The sequence below is a fragment of the Somniosus microcephalus genome, chromosome 17 (assembly GCF_052327205.1).
Source record: "Somniosus microcephalus isolate GS21.2 chromosome 17, FLI_Smic_1.0, whole genome shotgun sequence".
In the NCBI taxonomy this organism is placed as follows: domain Eukaryota; kingdom Metazoa; phylum Chordata; class Chondrichthyes; order Squaliformes; family Somniosidae; genus Somniosus; species Somniosus microcephalus.
In genome coordinates this window covers 20122041-20149374 of record NC_141003.1, presented here as the reverse complement: position 1 = coordinate 20149374, position 27334 = coordinate 20122041, and the positions used below count along the sequence as shown (strand labels likewise).

Below are 27334 nucleotides of genomic sequence, written 5' to 3'. Positions count from 1 at the left end.
TGATTAAAGGAAAGTTAATCCCTGGCTTTATTAAGATAGAATTCAAATGAACACTGCGGGATGTAATTCCATTTAACATGCAGGAGTGCATTAAGTGGAAGTTAATTTTTCTCACACTTGCAAGAATGTGCACCTTCATTTAGTGAGCTTTCCGTAATCAGACTGTGTCTGCTTCTATTGAATTATTTGAACATTCTAAATAGGTATATAACCAGTATAAATAATATTTAGTGGGACAATGCAAACTGGAACTCTCATGAAGTCTGGCTCACTGACAGGCCCCATGGATTATTGTAGACTGTGTGAAGGAATGATGAAACCCCTTCCTCGGAGCTGAAGAGCAACCAACTTCTAAACTGGTCCGGCAGACATGGAGCGATGATTCTGCAAAGGGTGAGTATGGTGTCGACCACCCACTTCCCATGGAAAGATGGATGCAAGAGGCTCTCTGAGTTGAAGAAAAGTGCCACAGTAAACAATGAGGGTTGCTGTCAATTATCTTATATTGCTTTATATGGATATCCAAGGATGGTGTTGTATATCCAAGAAGATATCAAGCATATTTGCATGAATTGCTTCATAAAACCATATTGTATCTGAACTTATCCAGGAACATGGTGGTAATGGAGCACCAAAGAGAAGTAATGAAGATATTTTAGACATATTAAGCCATTTTTACCCTATGATGTGGCTCAATGTTAATTTTTTTTTATGTATTCATTCGCGGGATGTGGGCGTCACTGGCAAGGCCGGCATTTATTGCCCATTCCTAGTTGCCGTTAAGAAGGAATGGTGATATATGTCCAGGTCAGGATGGTGCGTGACTTGAAGGGGAACTTGGAGTTGGTGTGGTTTCCCATGCACCTGCTTCCCTTGTCCTTCCAAGAGGTGGAGGTCAGAATTTTGGAACGTGCTGCCGAAGAAGCCTTGGTGAGTTGCTGCAGTGCATCCTGCAGATAGTATACACTGCAGCCATAGTATGCTGGTGGTGGACGGAATGGATGTTTAAGCTGGTGAATGGGGTGCTAATCAAGCGGACTGTTTGGTCCTTCTTGAGTGATGTTGTAGCTGCACCCATCCAGGCAAGTATTTCATCACACTCCTGACTTGTGCCTTATGGTGGTGGAGAGGCTTTGGGGAGTCAGAAGGTGAGCTATTTGCCATACAATACCCAGCCTCTGACCTGCTCTAGTAGCCATGGCATTTATGTGGCTGGTCCAGTTGTATTACTGGTCAATGGTGATGCCCAGGAAGTTGATGGTGTGGGAATTGACGATGGTAATGCCATTAAATGTCAAGGGGAGGTGGTTAATCTTGTTGGAGATGGTTATTGCCTGGTACTCGTGTGACATGAATGTTACTTGCCGCTTATTAATCCAAGCCTGTATGTTGTCCAGGTCTTGCTGCATGTGGGCATGGACTGCTTCATTATCTGAGGAATTGCAAATGGCGCTGAACACTGTATACCGTTAAGAAATCTTGATCAAAAGTAGTATTATGAATCCAAGTATCAAATGAAAATGTAATCATCATTTCTCATCCGCTCTTTTCTCCCAATAACATCTTGACTTTGGTCCTTTTCTACGTAGGAGTTCCACAACTGCAGCTGTATTTCCCGTTTGACATCAGTCAATTCTTCTGCGATTCTGGGGCAGTGCCCAATAGATGATGACTGCAAAAAAGTCTTTCCATATTACTTGGCGGTAACAGTGATCGAATCTTTCACCTATTCATTCGGAGCCATGGCTGAGTTTGAGATACTGATGAGGTAAAATCTTTATCGGCTAAATGGTTGGAATTTGGCGATTTAAAGGGACCACCCACGCAGTGAGTTAATCCCTGGGCGATTTAAAGAGACCAGCCACGCGGTGGAAACCCTCTTGTAATACAGGATGAAATTACTAAGCACGTGAAGGAACATGAGTTAGTCAAAGCCAGTCAGCACGGTGTCCAAAAGGCAGGTCAAGCTTGACCAATCTGATCAAATTCTTTGAAGAAATAACAGAGGATTGATAAAGGAAATGCCGTGAGTGTGGTTTATATGGATTTCAAGAAGGCATTCGATAAGGTGCCACATAAAAGGTTACTGCATAAGATAATAGCTCACGGGATTGGGGGTAATATATTAGCATGGATAGGGGATTGGCTAACTAACAGAAAACAGAGAGTTGGGATAAATGGGTCATTTTCCAGTTGGCAAACGGTAACTAGTGGGGTGCCACAGGGATTGGTGATGGGGCCTCAACAATTTACAATCTACATTAATGATTTGGATGAAGGGACCGAGTGTAATGTAGCCAAGTTTGCAGATGATACAAAGATGGGTGGGAAAGCTAGTTGTGCAGAGAACTCAATGAATCTGCAAAGGGATATTAGACAGGCTAAGTGAATGGGCAAACATTTGGCAGATGGAGTATAATGTGGGAAAGTGCGAGGTTATCCACTTTGGCAGGAAAAATAAAAAAGCAAATTATTATTTAAATGGAGAGAGATTACAAAATGCTACAGTTCAGAGGGACCTGGGGATCCTTGTGCATGAAACACAAAAAGTTAGCATGCAGATACAGTATGTAATCAAAAAGGCAAATGGAATGTTGGCCTTTATTTCAAGGGGGTTGGAGTATAAAAGCAGGGAAGTCCTGCTACAACTGTACAGGGTATTGGTGAGACCACACCTGGAGTACTGCATACAGTTTTGGTCTCCTTATTTAAGAAAGGATATTCTTGCATTGGAGGCAGTTCAGAGACGATTCACTCGGTTGATTCCTGAGATGAGGGGGTTGACTTATGAAGAAAGGTTGAGCAGGCTGGGCCTATACTCATTGGAATTTAGAAGAATGAGCAGTGATCTTATTGAAACATATAAGATACTGAGGGGGCTCGACAAGGTCAATGCAGAGAGGATGTTTTCCCTCGTGCGGAAATCTAGAACTCAGGGGCATAGTTTCAGAATAAAGGGTCGCCCTTTTAGAACTGAGATGAGGAGGAACTTCTTCTTTCAGAGGGTCGTAAATTTGTGGAATTCTCTGCCCCAGAGAGCCGTGGAGGCTGGGTCATTAAATACATTTAAGGTGGAGATAGACAAATTTTTGCAAGCTAAGGGAGTGAAGGGTTATGGGGAACAGGCAGGGAAGTGGCTTTGAGCCCTAGATCAGCCATGATCTTATTGAATGGTGGAGCAGGCTCGAGGGGCCAAGTGGCCTATTCTTGCTCCTATTTCTTATGTTCTTATGTTTTTCTGAACTCCAATGAACCCATAGTTGGCACTTGGTGGAGTTATGAGTATAAATGTTCTAGATAGTTGACACTTTCATTGCTACACTTAAAGCGAGTGCTAGCCCCAGTGCTAGACTCCATCTGCTTCACTGGCTGCTGGAGATGGTGTATTTCTGACTGACTCACTGCTGAGTCCTGGTCTCCTGCTGCACAGCTCCTTAGAGAAACCCAGGTCATTTTGGCAGGTATTTTAATTATGGTGCAGAGGTACGATTCGGGTCCTTTGCATCTGTCTGTAACAACAGTGAGCGACTGCACTTAAATAGTCTTTAACATAAAGAGTGTCCCAAAAGTGCTTTATAGATAGGCATAAGAGAAACAGATGCAAGTCAGGAGGGGAGTGGTTAGGAGGGGTAACCTAAGGCTTCGTTGAAGAGATGGGTTTTGAGTAGATTTTTAAAGGAGTGGGTAGTGGTTGAGGCCGAGAGGTTTGGGGAGAAAAATCCAGAGATCCACAATAGCCTCTTCACTGTTGGGCCACATTTTTCTGCTTAAGTGTCAGCCGTGGCTCAATGTGGGCACTCTCGCCTGTGAGTCAGAAAGCCATGGGGTCAAGTCCCATTCCACGGCCTTGAGCACATGTTTGTGGGACCTTGCTATGTGCAAATTGGCTGCCACAATTCCTACATTGCAACAGTGACTACACTTAATTGACTGTCAAGTGCTTTGGGACATTCTGAGGTTGTGAAAGGCGCTATAGAATCATAGAGCACAGAAGGAGGCCATTCAGCCCATTGTGCCTGTGCCGGGTCACTGAAACAGCTACCAATTAGTCCCACTCCCCCGCTCTTTCCCTATAGCTCTGCAAACTTTCCCTTTTTAATTATGTGGCCAATTCCCTTTTGAAATTTACTATTGAATCTGCTTCCACCGCCCTTTCAGTAAAAATCATTCTCCTCATCTTCTCCTGCCAATGCAAACAATTTCTCCCTATCTACTTTGTCAAAATCCTCATGATTTTGAACACCTCTATTAAATCTCCCCTTAACCTTCTTTGCTCGAAGGGGAACAATCCCAGCTTCTCCAGTCTCTCCACATAACTGAATTCCCTCAGCCTTGGTACCATTCTGGTAAATCTCCTCTGCACCCTCTCCAAGGCCTTGTCATCCTTCCTAAAGTGTGGTGCCCAGAATTGGACACAATATTCCAGTTGGGACATAACCGGTGATTTATAAAAGTTTACCATAACTTCTTTGATTTTGTACTCTGCTTCTACAAAGTCAAGGATCCCGTATGCTTTTTTAACAGCTATATAAATGCAAATTCTTTCTTACTTTCCCAATCCAGAAACAGCATCAAATTGCGGCTTACAGAGATAACATACTGCAGCAGTTTCAGGAACAAATCCCTGCAATGGCATTCCAGCTCCATTCCCGGGTCACCCTACAAAGACCATAGCTGCTCCATCTTCTATTTTAATTAAAAAGAAAATACTGCAGATAGAAACATAAAAACATAGAAACATAGAAGATAGGAGCAGGAGTAGGCCAGTCGGCCCCTCGAGCCTGCTCCGCCATTCAATGCGATCATGGCTGATCATCCAAACTCAGTACCCCGTTCCTGCCTTTTCCCCATATCCCTTGATCCCTTTAGCCTTCAGAAATATATCCAACTCCTTCTTGAATATATTTAATGAATTGGCCTCCACTGCCTTCTGTGGTAGAGAATTCCACAGGTTCACCACTCTCTGGGTGAAGAAATTCCTCCTCATCTCAGTCCTAAATGGCTTACCCCTGATCTTTAGACTGTGACCCCTGGTTCTGGACTCCCCGACCATCGGGAACATCCTTCCTGTATCTAGTCTGTCCAGTCCTGTCAGAATTTTATAAGTTTCAATGAGATCCCCTCTCAATCGTCTAAACTCCAGTGAGTACAAGCCCAATCGACCCAATCTCTCCTCATATGTCATTCCTGCCGTCCCAGGTATCAGCCTGGTGAATCTTCGCTGAACTCCTTCCATGGCAAGAACATCCTTCCTCAGATAAGGCGACCAAAACTGCACACAATACTCGAGGTGTGGTCTCACCAAGGCCCTGTACAACTGCAGCAAGACATCCTTGTTCCTGTACTCAAACCCTCTCGCTACAAAGGCCAATTAACTAATTAGAGAGTTAAATGCGTGGCTCAAAGACTGGTGTGGGAGAAATGGGTTTTGCTTCCTGGGACACTGGCACCAGTACTGGGGCAGGAGTGAGCTGTTCCGTTGGGACGGGCTTCACTTGGCCAGTGCTGGGACTAGAGTCCTGGCGCATCATATAACTAGGGCTGTAGAGAGGGCTTTAAACTAACTAGTGGGGGGGAGGTTCCTAGAGAGCAAATAATAAAAATGACAACAGAGAAGGTCATAGACTTAGGTAGCAGTGGGGAAATTAAAAACCAGAGCATGTCAGGAAGGGGCAGAAGGTATGGAGTAAAAGGTAAAGTAATAAAAAGGGCAAAAGCAGGAACTAAGTGTCACAAAACATATTTGAAAGTTCTCTATCTGAATGCACGTAGCATTCGTAACAAAATAGACAAGTTAATGGCACAAATAACTACATATGGGTATGATCTTGTGGCCATTACAGAAACATGGCTGCAGGGTGACAATGCCTGGGAATTAAACATATCAGGTTATTTAACGATCAGGAAGGACAGGCAGGAAGGAAGGGGAGGTGGGGTGGCTATGTTAGTAAAGGAAGGAATCACTGTAATACAGAGAAATGATATTGGGTCAAAAGATCAGGATAATGAAACAGTTTGGGTGGAGGTAAGGAATAATAAGGGGGGAAAAACACTAGTGGGTGTAGTTTATAGGCCTTCGAACAGTTGCAACTCTGTTGGACGGAGTATCAGTCAGGAAATGGTTGAGGCTTATAATAAGGGAGCATCTATAATTATGGGGGATTTTAACTATCATATTAATTGGACAAATCAAATTGGGCAGGGCTGCCTTGAGGATGAGTTCATTGAGTGTATTAGGGATGGGTTTCTTGAGCAGTATGTAACTGAACCGACCAGGGGGCAAGCAACCTTAGGTCTGGTCCTGTGTAACGAGACAGGATTAATTTAAAATGTCCTAGTAAAAGATCCCCTTGGAATGAGTGACCATAACATGGTTGAATTCCATATTCAATTAGAGGGTGAGAAGGTTGGATCTCAAACAAGCGTGCTAAGCTTGAATAAAGGAGACTATGAAGGTATGAGAGCGGAATTGAGCAGAGTGGATTGGGAAAATAGATTAAAGGGTAAGACGATACATGATCAGTGGTGTACATTTAAGGAGTTCTTTTGCAACTTCCAAAAAATATATTCCACTGAGAAGAAAAGGGTGTAAAAGAAAAGACAGCCATCCGTAGCTAAGTAAAGAAATTAAGGATAGTATTCGACTAAAAACAAGGGCATATAAGGTAGCCAAATCTAGTGGGAGGATAGAGGATTGGGAAAACTATAAAAGACAGCAAAACATTAAAAAAAATTGATTAAGAAAGGGAAGATAGATTATGAAAGTAAATTAGCAAAAAATATAAAAACAGATAGTAAGAGTTTTTATAGTTATATAAAAAGAAAAAGGGTGGCTAAAGTAAATGTTGGTCCCTTAGAGGATGAGACCGGGAAATTGATGGTGGGAAATATGGAGATGGCAAAAACACTGAATGAATATTTTGTATCAGTCTTTACAGTAGAAGACACTAAGAATATCCCAACACTGGACAAACAGGGGGCTATGGGGGGGAGGAGCTAAACACGATCAAAATCACTAAGGAAGTGGTACTCGGTAAAATAATGGGACTCAAGGCGGATAAATCACCTGGACCTGATGGCTTACAACCTAGGGTCTTGAGGGAAGTGGCGGTATGGATTGTGGATGCATTGAGGTGTTTAAATTATGAGGGGCCTAGATAGAGTGGATAGGAAGGACCTATTTCCTTTAGCAGAGAGGTCAATAACCAGGGGGCATAGATTTAAAGTAATTGGTAGAAGGATTAGAGGGGAGTTGAGGAGATTTTTTTTCACCCATAGGGTGATGGGGGTCTGGAACTCACTGCCTGAGAGGGTGGTAAAGGCAGAAGCCCTCATCACATTTAAAAAGTACTTGGATAGGCACTTGTAGTGTCGTAACCTACAAGGCTATGGACTAAGAGCTGGAAAGTGGGATTAGGCTGTATAGCCCATTTTTGGCTGGCACAGACACAATGGCTCCAATTTTCTTGAATAATGCGGCTTGGGAGTGGGTCAGGTGGCTTCCGGGTTCCAGTCTCACCCTCAACTACATCCGGCCCACAGACATGATTTTATGTCAATTAGCCTTGTTAAGCCCACTCTGCGGGCTTGCCGGGCAATTAAGACGAAGCCGGTCAGATGATGTCATTTGATGACACGTCATCTGCCGGTTTTCTTAAAGGGACCACGCGCAATTTTTTTTGACAGCTGATTTTTCAGTGTTTGACAGCATTGAGGTGCTGCAAACACTGACAATCACGTACAAAGGTGAGCTCTTTAACCCAGGCTCTCCAGTGACTCCCTCCTTAGGCTAGAACAGATGGCAGCTGCAGGTGAGTTTACAGAAGCGATCTGTCATTGGTGAAAGAGGTTCTCCCAATGAGGTGGGACTACGCATACAATTCAAAACTTGTTACCTACAGAAAAGTCTAAATGCATTAAAAATGAATTTCCCAACAATTTCTTACCTCTGAAACTCACCAGTGCACCATTGGATCCTTCACACCACTTCTGCAGCTGTCATCAATGCAGAAACATTACAGCAGACTCACAACACGCCACACTTACCTGGCGTGGTGTCCGGACATCGGGAAGCCCGGAGTAGAAGTCTCAAAATTGGAAAAGAGCCCGTTAACTGCCTGTTAACAACCTTTAACAGGCAGTTATGTGGCTATAATCCTCTTCCAGCCGCTAGGTGTTGGGTACATGCGCAAATCAGGGACGCGACACTTGGGAAGATTGATTGGAGGCGGGTTGACAGCGGGTTGACAGCGGGTTTCCTGCCCACTGTCAATCTTTACGATTTTGCCGGATGTCCTCCCTCCAAACTTGCCCCCCTGAGCGCCGGCAAAATTCCGGCCATAGGGTCGAATGACCTCCTTCTGTGCCATAAATTGCTATGATTCTATGACAAAACCATCAGCTGCAATATAGATCCTTATACAAATAAAGAAAATAAATGTTGTTAAATTGTTATTGGAGTAATTATATAATTAATAGAGTTAAAAAATTGTTCAGGCAATAATGTTTATGTAAATCTGTTTTAATTATATGTGGATTCATCTATCATACAGTTGTAATTGTATTCATTGCATGACTCGTGCTTCTGCACTTACCTGAGTTAACACTCAAAGGCCTAGAAATTGGGTATAGCCCCGCCAGCACGTTTGCGCCGAAAATTTTGCGCCCGCCGCGGAGCCAGTTGTGCCCGCCCCATATTCACTTTCAGCGCCCCAAAGCGGAACCGGGCGCTGGTACAGGGTGTGTCCGCCCCGCTTGGGGCGCTGAAAGTGAATTTCAGCGCTCCCGGTCCCGCTGCGCCACCCGATGCGGTGCGGCAGGCTGCTGTACTGCAGGCCTCCCCCTTCTCTTAAGGGGGAGGTGCCTGCAACGGCCGGAGCCCCAATTGCAAGTGCCGGCAAAAGAGCCCGGCACAACGGAGAAGTGCCGGGCTCCACGGAAACCAGCCGGCAATGCCGCGGGGGGGGGGTGGAGGAGGCCGGGGAAGGAGGTGCGGGCAGGCGGCCGCCGAAAAAGCGGCCGCCCCGCACCTCCACCTTAACTTGCGTCGCAAAGGCTGCAGTAAGGACCCGGTCTCCCGATGTTGTTAGCGCCCGCCACGGACGAGGTGGCCGCTACTGAAGATGGGGATCGGCGTGGTTTCGGGCGGTACCGGGGCACTGCGCACACCGATGACGTCATCGGTGCCGGCGCAGCGCTACCGGCTAACGCCGATGTTAGGGCCCACCTAATTTCAGGCGCGACGCAACTTCCGGTGCAACCCACTCTTTCGCCCCTAATTGGGCGCAAACGCAACTGAATTTCTAGGCTAAAATGATTAAGAATTATACAGCACAAAAATTAATTTAGAAAAATGCTGTTTTGTAATTATGGTAATAGGCTGGTGTGGGACAATTTAAGAACTTTGACGTGTGGTGTTTACAGAAGCCCAACTCTGGGTGTTAGTGAGTGAGTGATGAGGAGCTAAAGTGACTAATTATAGATGAGAATTCATAGCAAATGTGAAGATCGGCCACATTAACATGTTGAAGTGTGTGTGCGGACTGAAAAAGAACAGACCTGGAAGGAAAAATAATTCTACCTGTTTTACCCTTAACAGTAATTCTGTAGAGAAGTATTTTGGCTTTTAAAAACTGTGAATTAAATTGAATAGACATGGGTACACATTTAAGCAGGTATGTCGTTGTAAACGTACAGGGAACTAAAATTAACTTTTGCCCTGCCTGCTTTCCAGAATGCTGTTACAGAAAAAGAAGTTTCTCAATGGAAAATCTAATAAGGAAAGTTGTTTTACATAGAAACATAGAAATATAGAAGATAGGAGCAGGAGTAGGCCATTCAGCCCCTCGAGCCTGCTCCACCATTTAATGAGATCATGGCTGATCATCCAAATTCAGTACCCTGGCCCCACATTCTCCCCATATCCCTCGATCCCTTTAGCCTTAAGAAATATATCCAACTCCTTCTTGAATATATTTAATGAATTTGCCTCCACTGCCTTCTGTGGTAGAGAATTCTACAGGTTCACCACTCTCTGGGCGAAGAAATTTCTCCTCATCTCAGTCCTAAATGGCTTACCCCTTATGCTTAGACTGTGACCCCTGGTTCTGGACTCCCCCGAAATCGGGAACATCCTTCCTGCATCTAGTCTGTCTAGTCCTGTTAGAATTTTATAAGTTTCAATGAGATCCCCTCTCATTCTTCTAAACTTTAGTGAATATAAGCCTAATCGACCCAATCTTTCTTCATACGTCATTCCTGCCATCCCAGGTATCAGTCTGGTGAATCTTCACTGCACTCCCTCCATGGCAAGAACATCCTTCCTCAGATAAGGCGATCAAAACTGCACACAATACTCAAGGTGTGGTCTCACCAAGGCCCTGTACAACTGCAGCAAGACATCCTTGCTCCTGTACTCGAATCCTCTTGCTATGAAGGCCAACATACCATTTGCCTTCTTAACCCCTTGCTGCACCTGCATGCTTACCTTCAGCGACTGGTGCACAAGGACACCCAGGTCTCATTGCACTTCCTCTTTTCCCAATCTATTGCCGTTCAGATAATAATCTGTCTTCCTGTTTCTGCCACCAAAGTGGATAACTTCGCATTTATCCACATTATACTGCATCTGCCATGCATCTGCCCAATCACCCAACCTGTCCAAATCATACTGGAGTTTCTCTGCATCCTCCTCACAGCACACACACCCACCCAGCTTTGTGTTGTCTGCAAACTTGGAGATATTACAACTAGTTCCCTCATCTAGATCATTAATATATATTGTAAATAGCTGGGGTCCTAGCACCGATCCCTGCGGTACCCCACTAGTCACTGCCTGCCACTCGGAAAAAGACCCGTTTATTCCAACTCTTTGCTTCCTGTCTGCCAACCAGTTGTCTATCCAAGTCAGTACCTTACCCCCAATCCTATGTGCTTTAACTTTGCACACCAATCTCTTATGCGGGACCTTATTGAAACCCTCTGAAAGTCCAAATACACCACATCCACTGGTTCTCCCTTATCTATTCTACCAGTTACATCCTCAAAAAATTCCAGTAGATTAGTCAAGCATGATTTACCTTTTGTAAATCCATGTTGACTTTGTCCGATCCTGTCACTGTTTTCCAAGTGCTTTGCTATTACATCTTTTATAATGGACTCTAGCATTTTCCCCACTACCGATGTCAGGCTTACCAATCTATAATTCCCTGTTTTCTCTCTACCACCTTTTTTAAATAGTGGGGTTACATTAGCTACCCTCCAATCCATGGGAACTATTCCAGAGTCTATAGAATTTTGGAAGATGACCAGCAATGCATCTACTATTTCTAGGGCCACTTCCTTAAGTAACCTAGGATGTAGATTATCAGGCCCTGGGGATTTATCGGCCTTCAATCCCGTCAATTTCCCTAATTTCCCTACAAATACTGATTTCATTCAATTCCTCCCTCTCATTAGACCCTATGTTCCCCGACATCTCTGGAAGGTTATTTGTGTCCTCCTTTGTGAAGGCAGAACCAAAGTATGTATTTAATTGGTCCGCCATTTCTTTGTTCCCAATTATAAATTCCCTTGATTCTGACTGCAAGGGACCTACGCTTGACTTCACCAATCTTCTTGTCTTCACATATCTATAGAAGCTTTTACAGTCAGTTTTTATGTTCCATGCAAGCTTACTCTCATATTCTATTTTCCCCCTCTTAATGAATCCCTTTGTCCTCCTTTGCTGAACCCTAAGCTCCCAATCCTCATGTTTGCTGCTTTTTCTGGCTCATTTATTTGTCCTCTCCTTGGATCTTATGCTATCCCTAATTTTGATCAGAATTCCCCAAAGTCTGTCACACTGAATATTTCCACTGTGTTATTATATAAAGAAAAAAAAGACTTGTATTTGTAGAATGCCTTTCACAGCCTCAGGACGTCTCATAGTGCTTTAACAGTCAATGAAGTACGTTTGCAGTGTAGTCACTGTTGTAATGTAGTAAATATGGCAACCAATTTGCACACAGCAAGGCCCCACAAACAGTAATGAGATTAATCAATCTGACGAAGTGTCATCGACCTGAAACGTTAACTCTCTTTCTCTCTTCACAAATGCTGCCTGACCTGCTGAGTATTTCCAGCATTTTCTGTTTTTATTTCAGATTTCCAGCATCCGCAGTATTTTGCTTTTGTATGAGATTAATCATCCGATTTTTAGCTGTTGTTTGAGGGATGAATATTGTCAGGACACCGGGGAGAACTCTCCTGCTCTTCTTCGAATACTGCCATGATCTTTTACATCCACCTGAAAGAACAGACGGAGCCTTGGTTTAACATCTCATTTGAAAGACGGCGCCTCCGACAGTACAGCACTCCCTCAGCACTGCACTGGAGTGTTGCCTAGATTATGTGCTCACGTCGCTGGAGTAGGACTTGAACTCACAACCTTCGGGCTGAGAGACAAGAGTGCTACCACTGATCTACGGCTAATACCTATTATTGCTAATTAGTATTTATTGCAAGTTTTCAAACATAATTCTTTCATCATTAGCAAACTTTCAAGCTAATGGAATGATCCACTGCGCACAAGAGAGACAGAAGAGGTGTCAAAGGACTGATCTTGAGGAGAAAGGAGAGAGCTATGGGATAAAACCTTTGTTGAGTAGTTACCAACTCCTTTGGTTGAGGGAGTTGCTTCTGTATTGAGACCAAGCTCAGAAGGTAAAAATATTAGTGTCCCACATAACCATAATAGTAAAGTTTGTCACTGGTGGAAGGCCAGCAAGACATAGAATTACATATAAAATTACATAGAATTTACAGCACAGACCTTTCGACCTAACTGGCCTGTGCCAGTGTTTATGCTCCACACGAACCTCCTCCCACCTTACCTCATCTACCCTATCAACATATCAAGACTGTAATGTTGCTGGAGAGTTTGGACAGTATTTCATTGTTTTGACACTGATTTAACCGCTCGGTTGTTTCCATCAGGTCCATTGAACCAGAGCTGAAACCACTGGCAATAGGCGTATACAGTCTGATTATAAGGATGCTCGGTGAGTCTCGTCATGTTAACTGTATTTTGAAAGGCATTTTCAGCAGAAATAAAGGCCCCAATTGTAACCTAACCCGCTCGACAAGAACGGGACGAGTTTGGGTCGGAGGCCCAATTTTTACCCCGCCCAATTTTACGCTGTATTGCAGTTAATAGTGTGTGAAACGGGATGGGGTGTAAATCAGGCATCGGACTGGAACCCATTCCATTCACATCAGGCATGTTGGATTAAAATCGGGGCTGAACAATTTCGCATTATGTGTAACAGTAAGTACAACTAAAAAGTAAATTAGTGTTGTATGTAAATGAGTTAATGAAGATTTCCACTGGTATTTTTTGGATAACATTTATTTTTCTTACCTCATGCTTTCACTGGAAATAATGAGCAGTGGAAATATTCGCAAACATTTAAGATGTTTATTGATACATAAGAACATAAGATGTAGGAGCAGGAGTAGGTCATTGGCCCCTCGAGTCTGCTCCGCCATTCAATAAGATCATGGCTGATCTGATCTTGGCCTCAACTCCATTTTCCTGCCTGCTCCCCATAACCCTTGACTCCCTTACCATTCAAAAATCTGTCTATCTCCACCTTAAATATATTCAATGACTCCACCTCCACAGCTCTCTGGGAAAGAGAATTCCAAAGATTCACGACCCTCTGAGAGAAGAAATTCCTCCTCATTTCCGTTTTAAATGGGTGCCCCGTTATACTGAAATTATGCCCCTTATGAATTATGAAAGACTTACAGGCATCTGAAAGCAGTGCTTCAGACGTCTGATCAGACTGTGACAAGGGGAATGAACATAAGAACATAAGAAATAGGAGCAGGAGTAGGCCAATCAGCCCCTCGAGCCTGCTCCACCATTCAATAAGATCATGGCTGATCTGATCCTAACCTCAAATCTTCTATCACTCTCCATCCCACCCGAACCCATGTGATCTCCCGGGAAAGGTGAAAAACCAGATAAAACCCAATGGCCAATTTGGGAGAAAAAATCTGGGAAATTCCTCTCCGACCCATCTAGGCGATCGAAACTCGTCCAGGAGATCACTCTGCCCCTATATTTTCTACAGTACTTACCTTCTGTAAAGGCGATCTCCACCCCAGCCAGGAACAGGAATAAAACCATCTCCTGAAATCTAACACAGAATTAGAACACAAGAAGTAGGAGCAGAACCAGGCTACACGGCCCCTGGGCCCGCTCCACTACCCACAGGGCCATGACCATTCCGAACCTAGACTCATGTCCAATTTCCTGCCCGCTCCCCATAACCCTTAATTCCCTTTACTTCTAGGAAACTATCTATTTCTGTTTTAAATTTATTTAATGATGTAGCTTCCACAGCTTTCTGGGACAGCAAATTCCACAAACCTACCACCCTCTGAGTGAAGAAGTTACTCCTCATCTCAGTTTTGAAAGAGCAGCCCCTTATTCTAAGATTATGCCCCCTAGTTCTAGTTTCACCCATCATTGGGAACATCCTCACCGCATCCACCCGATCAAGCCCCTTCACAATCTTATATGTTTCAATAAGATCGCCTCTCATTCTTCTGAACTCCAATGAGTAGAGTCCCAATCTACTCAACCTCTCCTCATATGACCACCCCCTCATCCCCGGGATTAACCGAGTGAACCTTCTTTGTACTGACTCGAGAGCAAGTATGTCTTTTCTTAAGTATGGACACCAAAACTGTATGCAGTATTCCAGGTGCGGTCTCACCAATACCTTGTACAACTGCAGCAATACCTCCCTGTTTTTATATTCTATCCCCCTAGCAATAAAAGCCAACATTCCATTGGCCTTCTTCATCACTTGCTGCACCTGCATACTAACTTTTTGAGTTTCGTGCACCAGGACCCCCAGATCCCTTTGTACTACAGTACTTTCCAGTTTCTTGCCATTAAGATAATAACTTGCTCTATGATTTTTCCTGCCAAAGTGCATAACCTCACACTTTCCAGTATTGTATGCCATCTGCCAAATCTCTGCCCACTTACTTAGCCTGTCTATGTCACTTTGCAGGTTTTTTATGTCCTCCTCACTCACTACTTTCCCTCCCATCTTTGTAACATCTGCAAACTTTGATATGTTACACTCGGTCCCCTCCTCCAAATCGTTAATATAGATTGTAAAGAGTTGGGGACCCAGCACTGACCCCTGCGGAACACCACTAGTTACTGATTGCCAGTCTGAGAATGAACCATTTATCCCAACTCTCTGCTTTCTGTTAGAGCGCCAATCCGCCACCCACGCCAGAATATTACCCCCAATCCCGTGATTTTTTATCTTGAGCAATAATCTTTTGTGTGGCACCTTGTCAAATGCCTTTTGGAAGTCTAAATACACTACGTCCATTGGTTCCCCTTTATCCACCCTGTATGTTACTTCCTCAAAGAACTCAAGCAAATTTGTCAAACATGACTTCCCCTTCATGAAACCATGCTGACTTTGTCCTATTAAATTATGTTTATCCAAATGTCCCGTTACTGTCTCCTTAATAATGGACTCTAACATTTTACCAACCACAGATGTTAGGCTAACAGGTCTATAGTTTCCAGCCTTCTGCCTACTACCCTTTTTAAATAAGGGTGTTACATTAGCAGTTTTCCAATCTGCCGGGACCTTTGCTGAGTCCAGGGAGTTTTGGAAAATTATTACCAATGCATCCACAATCCCTACTGCCACTTCCCTCAAGACCCTAGGATGTAAGCCATCAGGTCCAGGGGATTTATCCGCCTTGAGTCCCATTATTTTACCAAGTACCACTTCCTTAGTGATTTTAATTGTATTTAGCTCTTCCCCCCCTAGAGCCCCCTGTTTGTCCAGTGTTGGGATATTCTTAGTGTCCTCTACCATAAAGACTGATACAAAATATTTGTTCAGCGTTTTTGCCATCTCCATGTTTCCCACCATTAATTTCCCGGTCTCATCCTCTAAGGGACCAACATTTACTTTAGCCACCCTTTTTCTTTTTATATAACTATAGAAACTTTTCCTATCTGTTTTTATATTTTTTGCTAATTTACTTTCATAATCTATCTTCCCTTTCTTAATCAATCTTTTAGTTATTTTTTGCTGTCTTTTAAAGACTTCCCAATCTTCTATCCTCCCACTAGATTTGGCTACCTTATATGCTCTTGTTTTTAGTCGGATACTATCCTTAATTACTTTACTTAGCCACGGATGGCTATCTTTTCTTTTACACCCTTTTTTCCTCAGTGGAATATATATTTTTTGGAAGTTGTAAAATAACTCCTTAAATGTACACCACTGATCATGTACCGTCTTACCCTTTAATCTATTTCCCCAGTCCACTCTAATCAATTCTGCTCTCATACCTTCATAGTCTGCTTTATTCAAGCTCAGCATGCTTGTTTGAGATCCAACCTTCTCACCCTCTAATTGAATATGGAATTCAACCATGTTATGGTCACTCATTCCAAGGGGATCCTTTACTAGGACATTTTTAATTAATCCTGCCTCATTACACAGGACCACATCTAAGGTTGCTTGCCCCTGGTTGGTTCAGTTACATACTGCTCAAGAAACCCATCCCTAATACACTCAATGAACTCATCCTCAAGGCTGCTCTGCCCAATTTGATTTGTCCAGTTAATATGATAGTTAAAATCCCCCATAATTATAGCTGTTCCCTTATTACAAGCCTCAACTATTTCCTGATTAATACTCCGTCCAACAGAGTTGCAACTGTTCGGAGGCCTATAGACTACGCCCACTAGTGTTTTTTTCCCCTTATTATTCCTTATCTCCACCCAAACTGTTTCACTATCCTGCTCCCTTGACCCAATATCATTTCTCTGTATTATAGTGATTCCTTCCTTTATTAACATAGCCACCCCACCTCCCCTCCCTTCCTGCCTGTCCTTCCTGATTGTTAAATAACCTGGTATGTTTAATTCCCAGTCATGGTCACCCTGCAGCAATGTTTCTGTAATGGCCACAAGATCATACCCATATGTAGTTATTTGTGCCGTTAACTCATTCATTTTGTTATGAATGCTACGTGCATTCAGATAAAGATCTTTCAAATATTTTTTGTGACACTTAGTTCCTGTTTTTTCCCCTTTTACTACTTTACCTTTTACTCCATACCTTCTGTCCCTTCATGACACGTTCTGTTTTTTAATTCCCCCACTGCTACCTAAGTCTATGACCTTCTCCGGTATTCCAAAACCTGAGGGGCACTAGTTATTCTGTTGATGAAACAAAGCATTTGCAGCGATGAAGTATGAATTATTGCAGTTCATGGTTGGAAAAAGGCAACAGAGAATGAAGGAAAACATCAGGTTAAGTTGATTTAAATAAATACTGGTACCCAAGGCAGAAAACGACAAGCCCCACTTGGGCACATAGACTCTCACCTTTGAATTCATATCGTGGTGCTTCATGTCTTGTGCAGTTATGACATCAGGACCGCTGAACTTTAGGTGCATTGCAGCTGTTTTGAGCTCATCCAAAATGCTGCTGCCCGTATCTAAGTCCTGTTCATCCATCAACCCTGTGCTCGCTGAACAACATTGGCTCCCAGTCTGGCAACAGGTCGATTTTAAAAATTCTTGTGCTTGTTTTCAAATCCCTCCATATCCTCGCCCCACCCTATCTCTGTAACCTCCTCCAGCCCTACAACCCTCCGAAAACTGTGAGTTCCTCAAATTCTGACCCCTTGTGCATCCCCCACTTCCTTGGCGTAACAGGCTCGAGCGGCTGAATAACCTACACCTGTTCCGATGTTCCTATGTTTGCTCCTATGCTTGCACCACCATTGGTGACCGTGCCTCCAGCCGTCTCGGCCCTAAGACCTTGCATTCCCTCTCCACCTCTCCCTCCTCCTTTAAAACACTCCTTAAAACCTGCCTCTTTGACCAAGCTTTTGGTCACCTGTCCTAATATCTCCTTCTTTGGCTCGGTGTCAATTTATATCTGAAAACTCTCCTGTGAAGCCTTGGGATGTTTCACTACATTAAAGGTGCTATATAAATGCAAGTTGTTGTTATAGTTTCAAATGTTATTTACAAAAGTCCGTGGCCTAGAAATTCACTATGGCCCCGCCAGCTGGCTAGCGCCCAAAAGTTAGCGCTGGGCGGGAAGCCTATAGCGATCGTCAGATATTCAATTCAATTCAATTCAATTCAAATGCTTTATTGGCATGAAAGTTTACAGAGAACCATATTGCCAAAGCTTACATAGCAAAAAGGTACATTTTCAAACATTCTGTAGGTGTCAATCGATTTGACATTTGTTGGGTACATACAATATTACTTTTAAACAATATTAATTTTAAACAGTCTTTGTACTTCATTTGGTACGTTCAATATTAATTTTAAACAGTCTTAATTTTAAACAGTCCTCAGGTTGTGACATGTTGTTACATATTTGGCCCCAAGGTATGGTCTGTCTCCTTCTCCCAGGACTAATCTCAATTTTGACAGGTCATCCAATTCCTTGAATTCATTGTTAGCGCCCCAATTCGGAACCGGGCGCTATACCAGGGTGTGCCCGCCTCCGCTTGGGGCGCTGACACTGAATATCAGCGCTCTTGGCGCCGCTGCGCCAGCCGCTGCGGAGCGGCAGGCTGTGGTACTGCAGGCCTCCTCCTTCTCTTAAAGAGGAGCTGCCTGCAATTGGGAGATCGCCGCTGGATAGAGGCGGCAAATGAGCCCGGCACCACGGAGAAGTGCCGGGCTCGCGGAAAGCAGCCGGCAATGCTGCGGGGGGTGGGGGGTGGAGGAGGCCAGGGAGGGAGGTGCGGGCAGGCGGCCGCCGAAAAAGCGGCCGGCCGTACCTTCCGCTTTAAAGCGCCCCACTAAGGCAGCAGAACGGCCCCGTTTTCTGGTCGCTGTTTGCGGCCGCTTCGGAGGAGGCGGCTGCAACTAAATATGGGGATCGGGCCGGTTTCGGGGCGGAACCGGGGCACTGCGCACACCGATGACGTCATCGGTGCCGGCGCAGCGCTAATGGCTACCGCCACCAATACCGCTGCGCTGAATATCTGCGCAAACTCATTTCTGGCGCAAAATCACTCTTTAGGCGTTAACTGGGCGCAAAGCTGGCAGCGCCTTAATGAATTTCTAGGCCCACGTCTTTCCAACACTGAGTCCTTTTCCTTCTGTTCCAGCTGGAATTCCTGCTCCTATTTACTTTGGAGCTTTGATAGACACAACGTGTCTGAAATGGGGAACCAAAAGATGTGGGGGGCGAGGGGCCTGCAGGATGTATGACTCGGATGCTTTCAGGTTTGTTGTTACATAGGGTTACATAAGATATACGGCACAGAAACAGGCCATTTGGCCCAACCAGTCCATGCTGGTGTCTATGCTCCACTCGAGCCTCCTCTCCTCCTTCCTCATCTAAATCTATCAGCATAACCCTCTTTTCCCTTTTCCCTCATGTGCTTGCCTAGCCTCCCCTTAAATGCATCGATACTATTCGCTTCAACCACTCCCTGTGGTAACGAGTTCCACATTCTCACCACTCTTTGGGTAAAGAAGTTTCTTTTGAATTCCCTATTGGATTTCTTGGTGACTATCTTATATTGATGGCCTCTAGTTATGCTCTTCCCCACAAGTGGAAACACTCTCTCTGTATCCACTCTATCAAAATCTTTCATAATTTTAAAGACCTCTATTAGGTCACCCCTCAGCCTTCTTTTCTCAAGAGAAAAGAGACCCAGCCTGTTCACCCTTTCCTGATACGTATACCCTCGCATTTTTGGTATCATCCTTGTAAATCTTCTCTGCACCCTCTCCAGTGCCTCTATATCCTTTTTATAATATGGCAATCAGGAATGTGGTCTAACCAAGGTTCGATACAAGTTTAGTATAACTCCCCTACTTCTCAATTCCAACCCTCTAGAAATAAACCCTAGTGCTTGGTTTGCTTTTTTTATGGCCTTGCTAACCTGTGTCGTGACTTTTAGTGATTTGTGTATTTGTACTCTGCGATCCCCTTGTTCCTCTACCCCACCGAGACTCGCACCCTCCAAGTGATAAGTGACCTCCTTATTCTTCCTACCAAAATGTAATACCTCACACTTATCTGTGTTGAATTTAATTTGCCAATTATATGCCCATTCTGCAAGTTTATTAATGTACTCCTGTAATTTGTTGCAGTCCTCCTCAGACTTGACCATCCCCCCCAAATTGGTGTCATCCTCAAATTCAGAAATTGCATTTTTTGTTATTTCCATATGGTTGTTAGGCCTAGTGTAAATGATGGTTACACAGCAGCCAAACATTGCACTGGGCTCTGAGTAGCTGGTACAGCTTTAGCCCATTTAAACTGAGCCTCAAGAATCTAGTAACTGTTTCATGATATTATCAAACTTCTGCAATAGCCACATTCACTGTGGTTGCCATTTTCACTCTGAAAGGAATGAGAGTGGATGAAGTTACTCGGCCGTTCTGGTGAACTCCAGGTGGAATTAGGCGGAGCTGCCGAGATATGGCAGGTCCCGACTTACCCTGGGAGCTCTCGCTCGGGCTGGTAGGGACAGAGCGCCCATCCACCCCTTACAAGGCCAGTGGCACAAAGCGGGAGGGACTGGGCCTTTCTACGCCGGGGATTCCCACTTCCTCGGCCTCTGTGGAGCCTGGCATAAGATTGGAGATTGCCAGCGAGGTGAGGCAAGCTGATCTCCGGAAGTGTGCAAGTGGGCCTGACCAGGGTGAGTGGTTCCATGTCAGGACCCCCCAAAGCTGAGGCACAAAAACTGTTTCTCTGAATTTGGTAGGGGTGGAGGGGGGGGGCAGTGGGGGAGATGGGGAACCGGGCAACCCCCTCCCCGAATGGCAGCCTGGCACCAGTGTTTCTTTCAGCGCGGGGTCGGCGGTTTTCTGAGATGCACCTGTAGTGGCAAAGGTGCTCACCAGCCTCATGTAAATGAGGTACCCTGCTACTGGCCCTGCATAGCCTGGCAGAGTCAACGCAGAAGGGTAACTGCCTTGACCACGGGCTGAAGATTTGGGGCCTATAGTTTCCATAGTAACAGCTGGATGTAAAGAAATGAAGCTGGGGCTGGGGCTGGGGAGTCAATGTTTTTGTCTTCACGGGCCATGTCACATGGAGCCTCAGAGGCTGCAGATGAGGTTTAAATGCATGTTCCCGTAAATTTGCATATATCTCGAGTTACTGACCTAATTTGACAGCGATCCCCCTCTCCTAGCCCTCCGATGCATTTACTTTGCAATGGGGACCGTTCCCTCTGGATCCAGGCGGAGGCCTCCAAACCGTATGATTTTAACTGCCGGGCAGCTACTTCCCATTGACTTCAGGCCAATTTTGGTTGGGAAGTTGGCGAGCGGCAAGCTATTGAGGCCCAATGGTAAAATCGCCCGAACCTCCCTGATACCACTCCCCAAGGAGCCTGCTGCTCACGAGGCCGCGATCCCGCCCGGGAATAAAAATCGATTCTATTCGGAATTTGCGGTTGTAATAATGGCGAAACTGTCTGTCGCTGTGAAACTGAAATCAACTTCTGGCGTACACACATGCGCAGTTAAACGCGGTAATCCAGAAGTTGCTGTCAGTCATTCCCTGCTCCTCCACAAGGCGTGCTGTTGAACTCCCCTGAGTTGGTAATCAACTGAAATCACTGAACTGATGAAAACTTCCCCTTTAACGCTGGAATATCACTGTTAAATTCTCCGAAAAAGTTAAGCCTTGTTAAATGAGGTGTAACTTGGTTTTTAATGGCGTACTGAGTCATAATTACTGCTGAACAATCGTTCTGGCCCTGAAAAACTAATTTTCTATTTGTGGAATGTCAAATTCTTCCATTATGATAAAAAGTCAATGTGTTTTAATAATTTTTTTTAAGTTTGTTTATGATATTTCAGCTTCTATCTTAATCCCATGTGTATGTCCTGATCTTTAATTCGCTCTCTGTAAAATGTTTAAAAAGTGAAGGAAAATCAGTGCATTTTACTTCCTGGTTTGTTGTCTGTGAGAATTCTTCAATATGATTGGCTGCCTAGCCAGTTTGATGCCATAACTGCTGCTGGACCCTGGAGATCCCCTAGACTTGGCATCAGATTCAAATTAACATTGGGAGAGGTGAAATCGGTGCCACGGAGATCGCTAGATCTTTGTGGGCAGCTTTCTTCGAGGTCAGCGGCGAGCGCCGTCACTTCGCCGCTGACTGCAAAATCCGGGCCATTGTGTTATTTGTATAGAATAAGACCTACCATGTCTCGATTTAAAACGTTAATTTGATCCATTTTAAACCTCAAACAACTAGACGAACCATCGAATGAGGTAATATTTTTAAACTCTTTCTGATACCCTTCCATATTTGCAGGCACATCTACCTTGGAGTGGCTGCAGGGATTGAAGCAATCTGCTTTGTTCTGTTTATTCCTTTTTACATGCAACTGAAGAAACGTTTTCTATTAAAAGATAAAAATGCATTGGACAATGAATGTACAGAACTGGCAATTATGAATGAAGATAATGATCGCATCGATTGTGACCTTTCGATGAGTACTGTAGATCATGGTCAATGAGGTGACTTATGAAACAGATGGGAGTGTACAGAGAAAGAGAAGACCTTGAAAAAAGTTCCATATCTGTTTTACATAAGGGCTAATGATTACAATTTAGCACTCTCAGGAAGTGCTCAAGATTAATGGATGGTCATGTTGGTCTTCTCACCCAAATTTGGTTACACACTCCCGTTGTGCCAAGCTCTGCGTTGGGCATGTTAAACACTAAAATTTACCTGATTGAGTTTTTCTGAAGCGCTTTCTATAAGGAAACTTTTCAATTAGTCTGTAAAACTCTTATTTGAAATTAGTACCTACTGTATAAAGCTATATTCGGCTGTCATAGTGGAACGGTACACTGTCTGACTGGCTGGCACAGTGAGTGAACACACACTCTGATTAGCTGGCATATTGGATTAACACATCCTCTGATTGGCTGGCACACTGGATAAAAACACCCTCTGATTGGCTGGCATACTGGATTAACACACCTTCTGATTGGCTGAGACACTGGATTAACACACCCTCTGATTGACTGACACAGTTGATTAACATACCCTCAGACTCTCTGACATAGAGCGTTGCACATCCTCTGATTGGCTGGCATAATTGATTAACACACCCTCTGACTGGCACAGTGAGTTAACACATCCTCTGACTGGCACAGTGCGTTAACACATCCTCTGACTGGCACAGTGAGTTAACACACCCTCTGACTGGTGCAGTGAGTTAACACACCCTCTGACTGACACAGTAAGTTAACACACCCTCTGACTGGCACAGTGCGTTAACACTCCCTCTGACTGGCACAGTGCGTTAACACATCCTCTGACTGGCACAGTGAGTTAACACACCCTCTGACTGGCACAGTGTGTTAACACACCCTCTGACTGGCACAGTGAGTTAACACATCCTCTGACTGGCACAGTGCGTTAACACATCCTCTGACTGGCACAGTGAGTTAACACACCCTCTGACTGGCACAGTGCATTAACACACCCTCTGACTGGCACAGTGCATTAACACACCCTCGGACTGGCACAGTGAGTTAACACACCCTCTGACTGGCACAGTGAGTTAACACACCCTCTGACTGGCACAGTGAGTTAACACACCCTCGGACTGGCACAGTGCGTTAACACACCCTCTGACTGGCACAGTGCGTTAACACATCCTCTGACTGGCGCAGTGCGTTAACACACCCTCTGACTGGCACAGTGAGTTAACACACCCTCTGACTGGCGCAGTGCGTTAACGCATCCTCTGACTGGCGCAGTGCGTTAACACATCCTCTGACTGGCGCAGTGAGTTAACACACCCTCGGACTGGCACAGTGAGTTAACACATCCTCTGACTGACACAGTAAGTTAACACACCCTCTGACTGGCACAGTGCGTTAACACACCCTCTGACTGGCACAGTGTGTTAACACACCCTTGGACTGGCACAGTGCATTAACACACTCTCAGACTGGCACAGTGAGTTAACACACCCTTGGACTGGCACAGTGAGTTAACACATCCTCTGACTGGCACAGTGAGTTAACACACTCTCGGACTGGCACAGTGAGTTAACACACCCTCTGACTGGCACAGTGCGTTAACACACCCTCGGACTGGCACAGTGAGTTAACATCCCCCGGACTGGCACAGTGCGTTAACACACCCTCTGACTGGCACAGTGAGTTAACACACCCTCTGACTGGCACAGTGCATTAACACACCCTCGGACTGGCACAGTGAGTTAACACACCCTCTGACTGGCACAGTGCATTAACACACCCTCGGACTGGCACAGTGCGTTAACACACCCTCTGACTGGCACAGTGTGTTAACACACCCTTGGACTGGCACAGTGCATTAACACACTCTCAGACTGGCACAGTGAGTTAACACACCCTTGGACTGGCACAGTGAGTTAACACATCCTCTGACTGGCACAGTGAGTTAACACACTCTCGGACTGGCACAGTGAGTTAACACACCCTCGGACTGGCACAGTGCGTTAACACACCCTCGGACTGGCACAGTGAGTTAACATCCCCTGGACTGGCACAGTGCGTTAACACACCCTCTGACTGGCACAGTGAGTTAACACACCCTCTGACTGGCACAGTGCATTAACACACCCTCGGACTGGCACAGTGAGTTAACACACCCTCTGACTGGCACAGTGGGTTAACACACCCTCTGACTGGCACAGTGAGTTAACACACCTCTGACTGGCACAGTGCGTTAACACACCCTCTGACTGGCACAGTGAGTTAACACACCCTCTGACTGGCACAGTGAGTTAACACACCCTCTGACTGGCACAGTGCGTTAACACACCCTCGGACTGGCACAGTGAGTTAACACACCCTCTGACTGGCACAGTGCGTTAACACACCCTCTGACTGGCACAGTGCGTTAACACACCCTCGGACTGGCACAGTGCGTTAACACATCCTCGGACTGGCACAGTGAGTTAACACACCCTCTGACTGGCACAGTGCGTTAACACACCCTCTGACTGCCACAGTGAGTTAACACACCCTCGGACTGGCACAGTGCGTTAACACACCCTCTGACTGCCACAGTGAGTTAACGCACCCTCGGACTGGCACAGTGCGTTAACACACCCTCTGACTGGCACTGTGAGTTAACAAACCCTCTGACTGGGTGTCTTTTCACCTCAAATCAGCCCAGACCAGTAGGAAAACAAGGGTTGAATTTGTGCTGTGCAATATTAGCAATGGACACATTGATGTATTTGTACGAAGTTTTTCTGCCTGCTATTTTAACATTTAAAACAAATAGCTTAATATGTTTGTTAAAATATCAGATAAAAGAGAGAGTAGAGACTGCCCAATAGTTCCAAAAGTCTCAATCCTGTAGGATAGTGTGTAACATAACAGCTTGACATATGATCATCTTACATAGGGGGCCACAATGAAAGCACAGAGCAGGACTAACTGAATTCTGCTGTATACACAGAACAGGCTGCTTGAGCAATAATAAATACAAAACAGAATTAAATCAACTAGCATAGATGTAACTAAGCACAGTACTGGCCAAAGCTAATTATGAATAAGTAGGAGGCTTAGCTTCGATGGAATTTGAATCATATAACTATGGTAGTGTAAGGGACAAAGTACTGCCATGGATACGGAATCCAGCAAGTCACAGAAGCATTCCTGGGTTCAGCAGAAGATCAGCAGTGAAACCGATCATGTGAGGGGCTGCAGAACCAGAATGAGCTGGTCTGAAACCATTTCAAACCATGGAAAGAACACCTGGTACTAAAGGTACTGCGGATGAGAACTAGTTCTTTCTTATCTATTACAATGAAGATGAATTCAGACTAGGGGTGGCAGGAGGCTAAGACCAATAGGGGAGGGTTAAGAACATGATAGACAAGATTGAGCCTGAACCTGGAGGCCCAGGATAGGGTTTGCAACTCTGATTGGGCGTATTCCTGGAGATTTCATCACATGACCACCCACCTCGAACCGCCCTGCCCCCACACTCCCGCCATTGGTCCATCCTCCAGGCACACTGCCTTCCCATGACGATTTGGAAGGGAACAAACTCTTTGTTACCCAATTGGAATAATCTTGACTGTTAGTGAAACAGCATTTTTCTCCCATCTCCAATATTTTTATGACTAAATAAACAAGAGCTCAGCTAAAACTCGACTGCCCGTGTCCTAACTCACACCCAAGTCCCGTTCACCCATCACCCCCTGTGCTCGCTGACCTACATTGGCTCCCGGTCCAGCAACGCCTCAATTTAAAAATTCTCATCTTTGTTTTCAAATCCTTCCACAGCCTCGCCCCTCCCTACCTCTGTAACCTCCTCCAGCCCTACAAGCATTTGCGATCTCTGCGCTCCTCCAATTCTGGCCTCTTGCGCATCCCTGCTTTTAATCGCTCCATCATTGGCAGCCGTGCCTTCAGCTGCCGGGGCCCCAAGCTCTGGAAACCCTTCCTTAAACCTCTCTCTCCTACTTTAAGATGCTCCTTAAAACCTACCTCTCACCTGTCCTAATAACTCTTTACGTGGCTCGGTGTCAACCTTTGTCTGATTACACTCCTGTGAAGCACCTTAGGACGTTTTACTAAGTTAAAGGTGGTCTATAAATGCAAGTTGTTGCTGTTGTTGGAAGTGGTTCAAAGAAAAGAAACTAAGACACAATTTTCTTCAATGCCCGTATGATTTTTCTGCTGGGTTGGTCGCAGCAGTGTCCTGGAGATTAAGCTTCAATTCCAGGACAGTCCTGGAGAGTTGGCAACAGGCCCGTAGAACTGGTTTAATAAGGATTCGGCAAAGGAAGAGATCTAATATTCATGAGAAGCAAGGTTATGCAATGAGAATTAATATTAATGAAAAGATTCGTTTTTTTTTATAAGTATGTGAACCCTGTAAGAGGCAGTAGCAAATCCTACTGTGAGGAGCTCTGAAGTAGTTTGTGGGAAATTCACGATAGGTATCCGATTCCTAAGTAACTAGACGTAGTGCTTGCATGTGTGTAAACTGCTTAACTTAATAAAATCATGTAGGAACTCAATTTAGCCTCCGAACCTTATTTGAAATTCCACATTCCAACAAATCCTATTCCTCGTGATTTATTCCAAACCATCGTCAACACCTTCACTGAAGCGTACGAGAGCATGGGCCTTACACTAAACATCCGTAATACAAAGGTCCTCTACCAACCTGCCCTCGCCACACAGTGCTGCCCCCCGATTATCAAAATCCACGACAAGGCCTTGGACAACGTGGACCACTTTCCATACCTCGGGAGCCT

General features: G+C 44.9%; 1 protein-coding gene across 2 annotated transcripts in view; it reads left to right on the top strand.

Moving 5' to 3' along the window:
- Positions 1–27094, top strand: part of LOC147105559 (solute carrier organic anion transporter family member 1C1-like) — a 94124-nt gene extending 67030 nt beyond the window's left edge. Inside the window, exons 11-14 of one of the 2 annotated variants that reach the window (XM_086010029.1) lie at positions 1590–1768; positions 12976–13040; positions 19183–19300; positions 22363–27094. In XM_086010029.1, coding sequence (XP_085866155.1) covers positions 1590–1768; positions 12976–13040; positions 19183–19300; positions 22363–22567 — 567 coding nt within the window. In that variant the 3' untranslated portion in view covers positions 22568–27094. Of the gene's footprint in view, positions 1–1589; positions 1769–12143; positions 12703–12975; positions 13044–19182; positions 19301–22362 lie in introns of those variants that run through there. The other variant, XR_015081517.1, reaches the window with a different exon arrangement.
- The last annotated feature ends 240 nt before the right edge of the window (positions 27095–27334 follow it).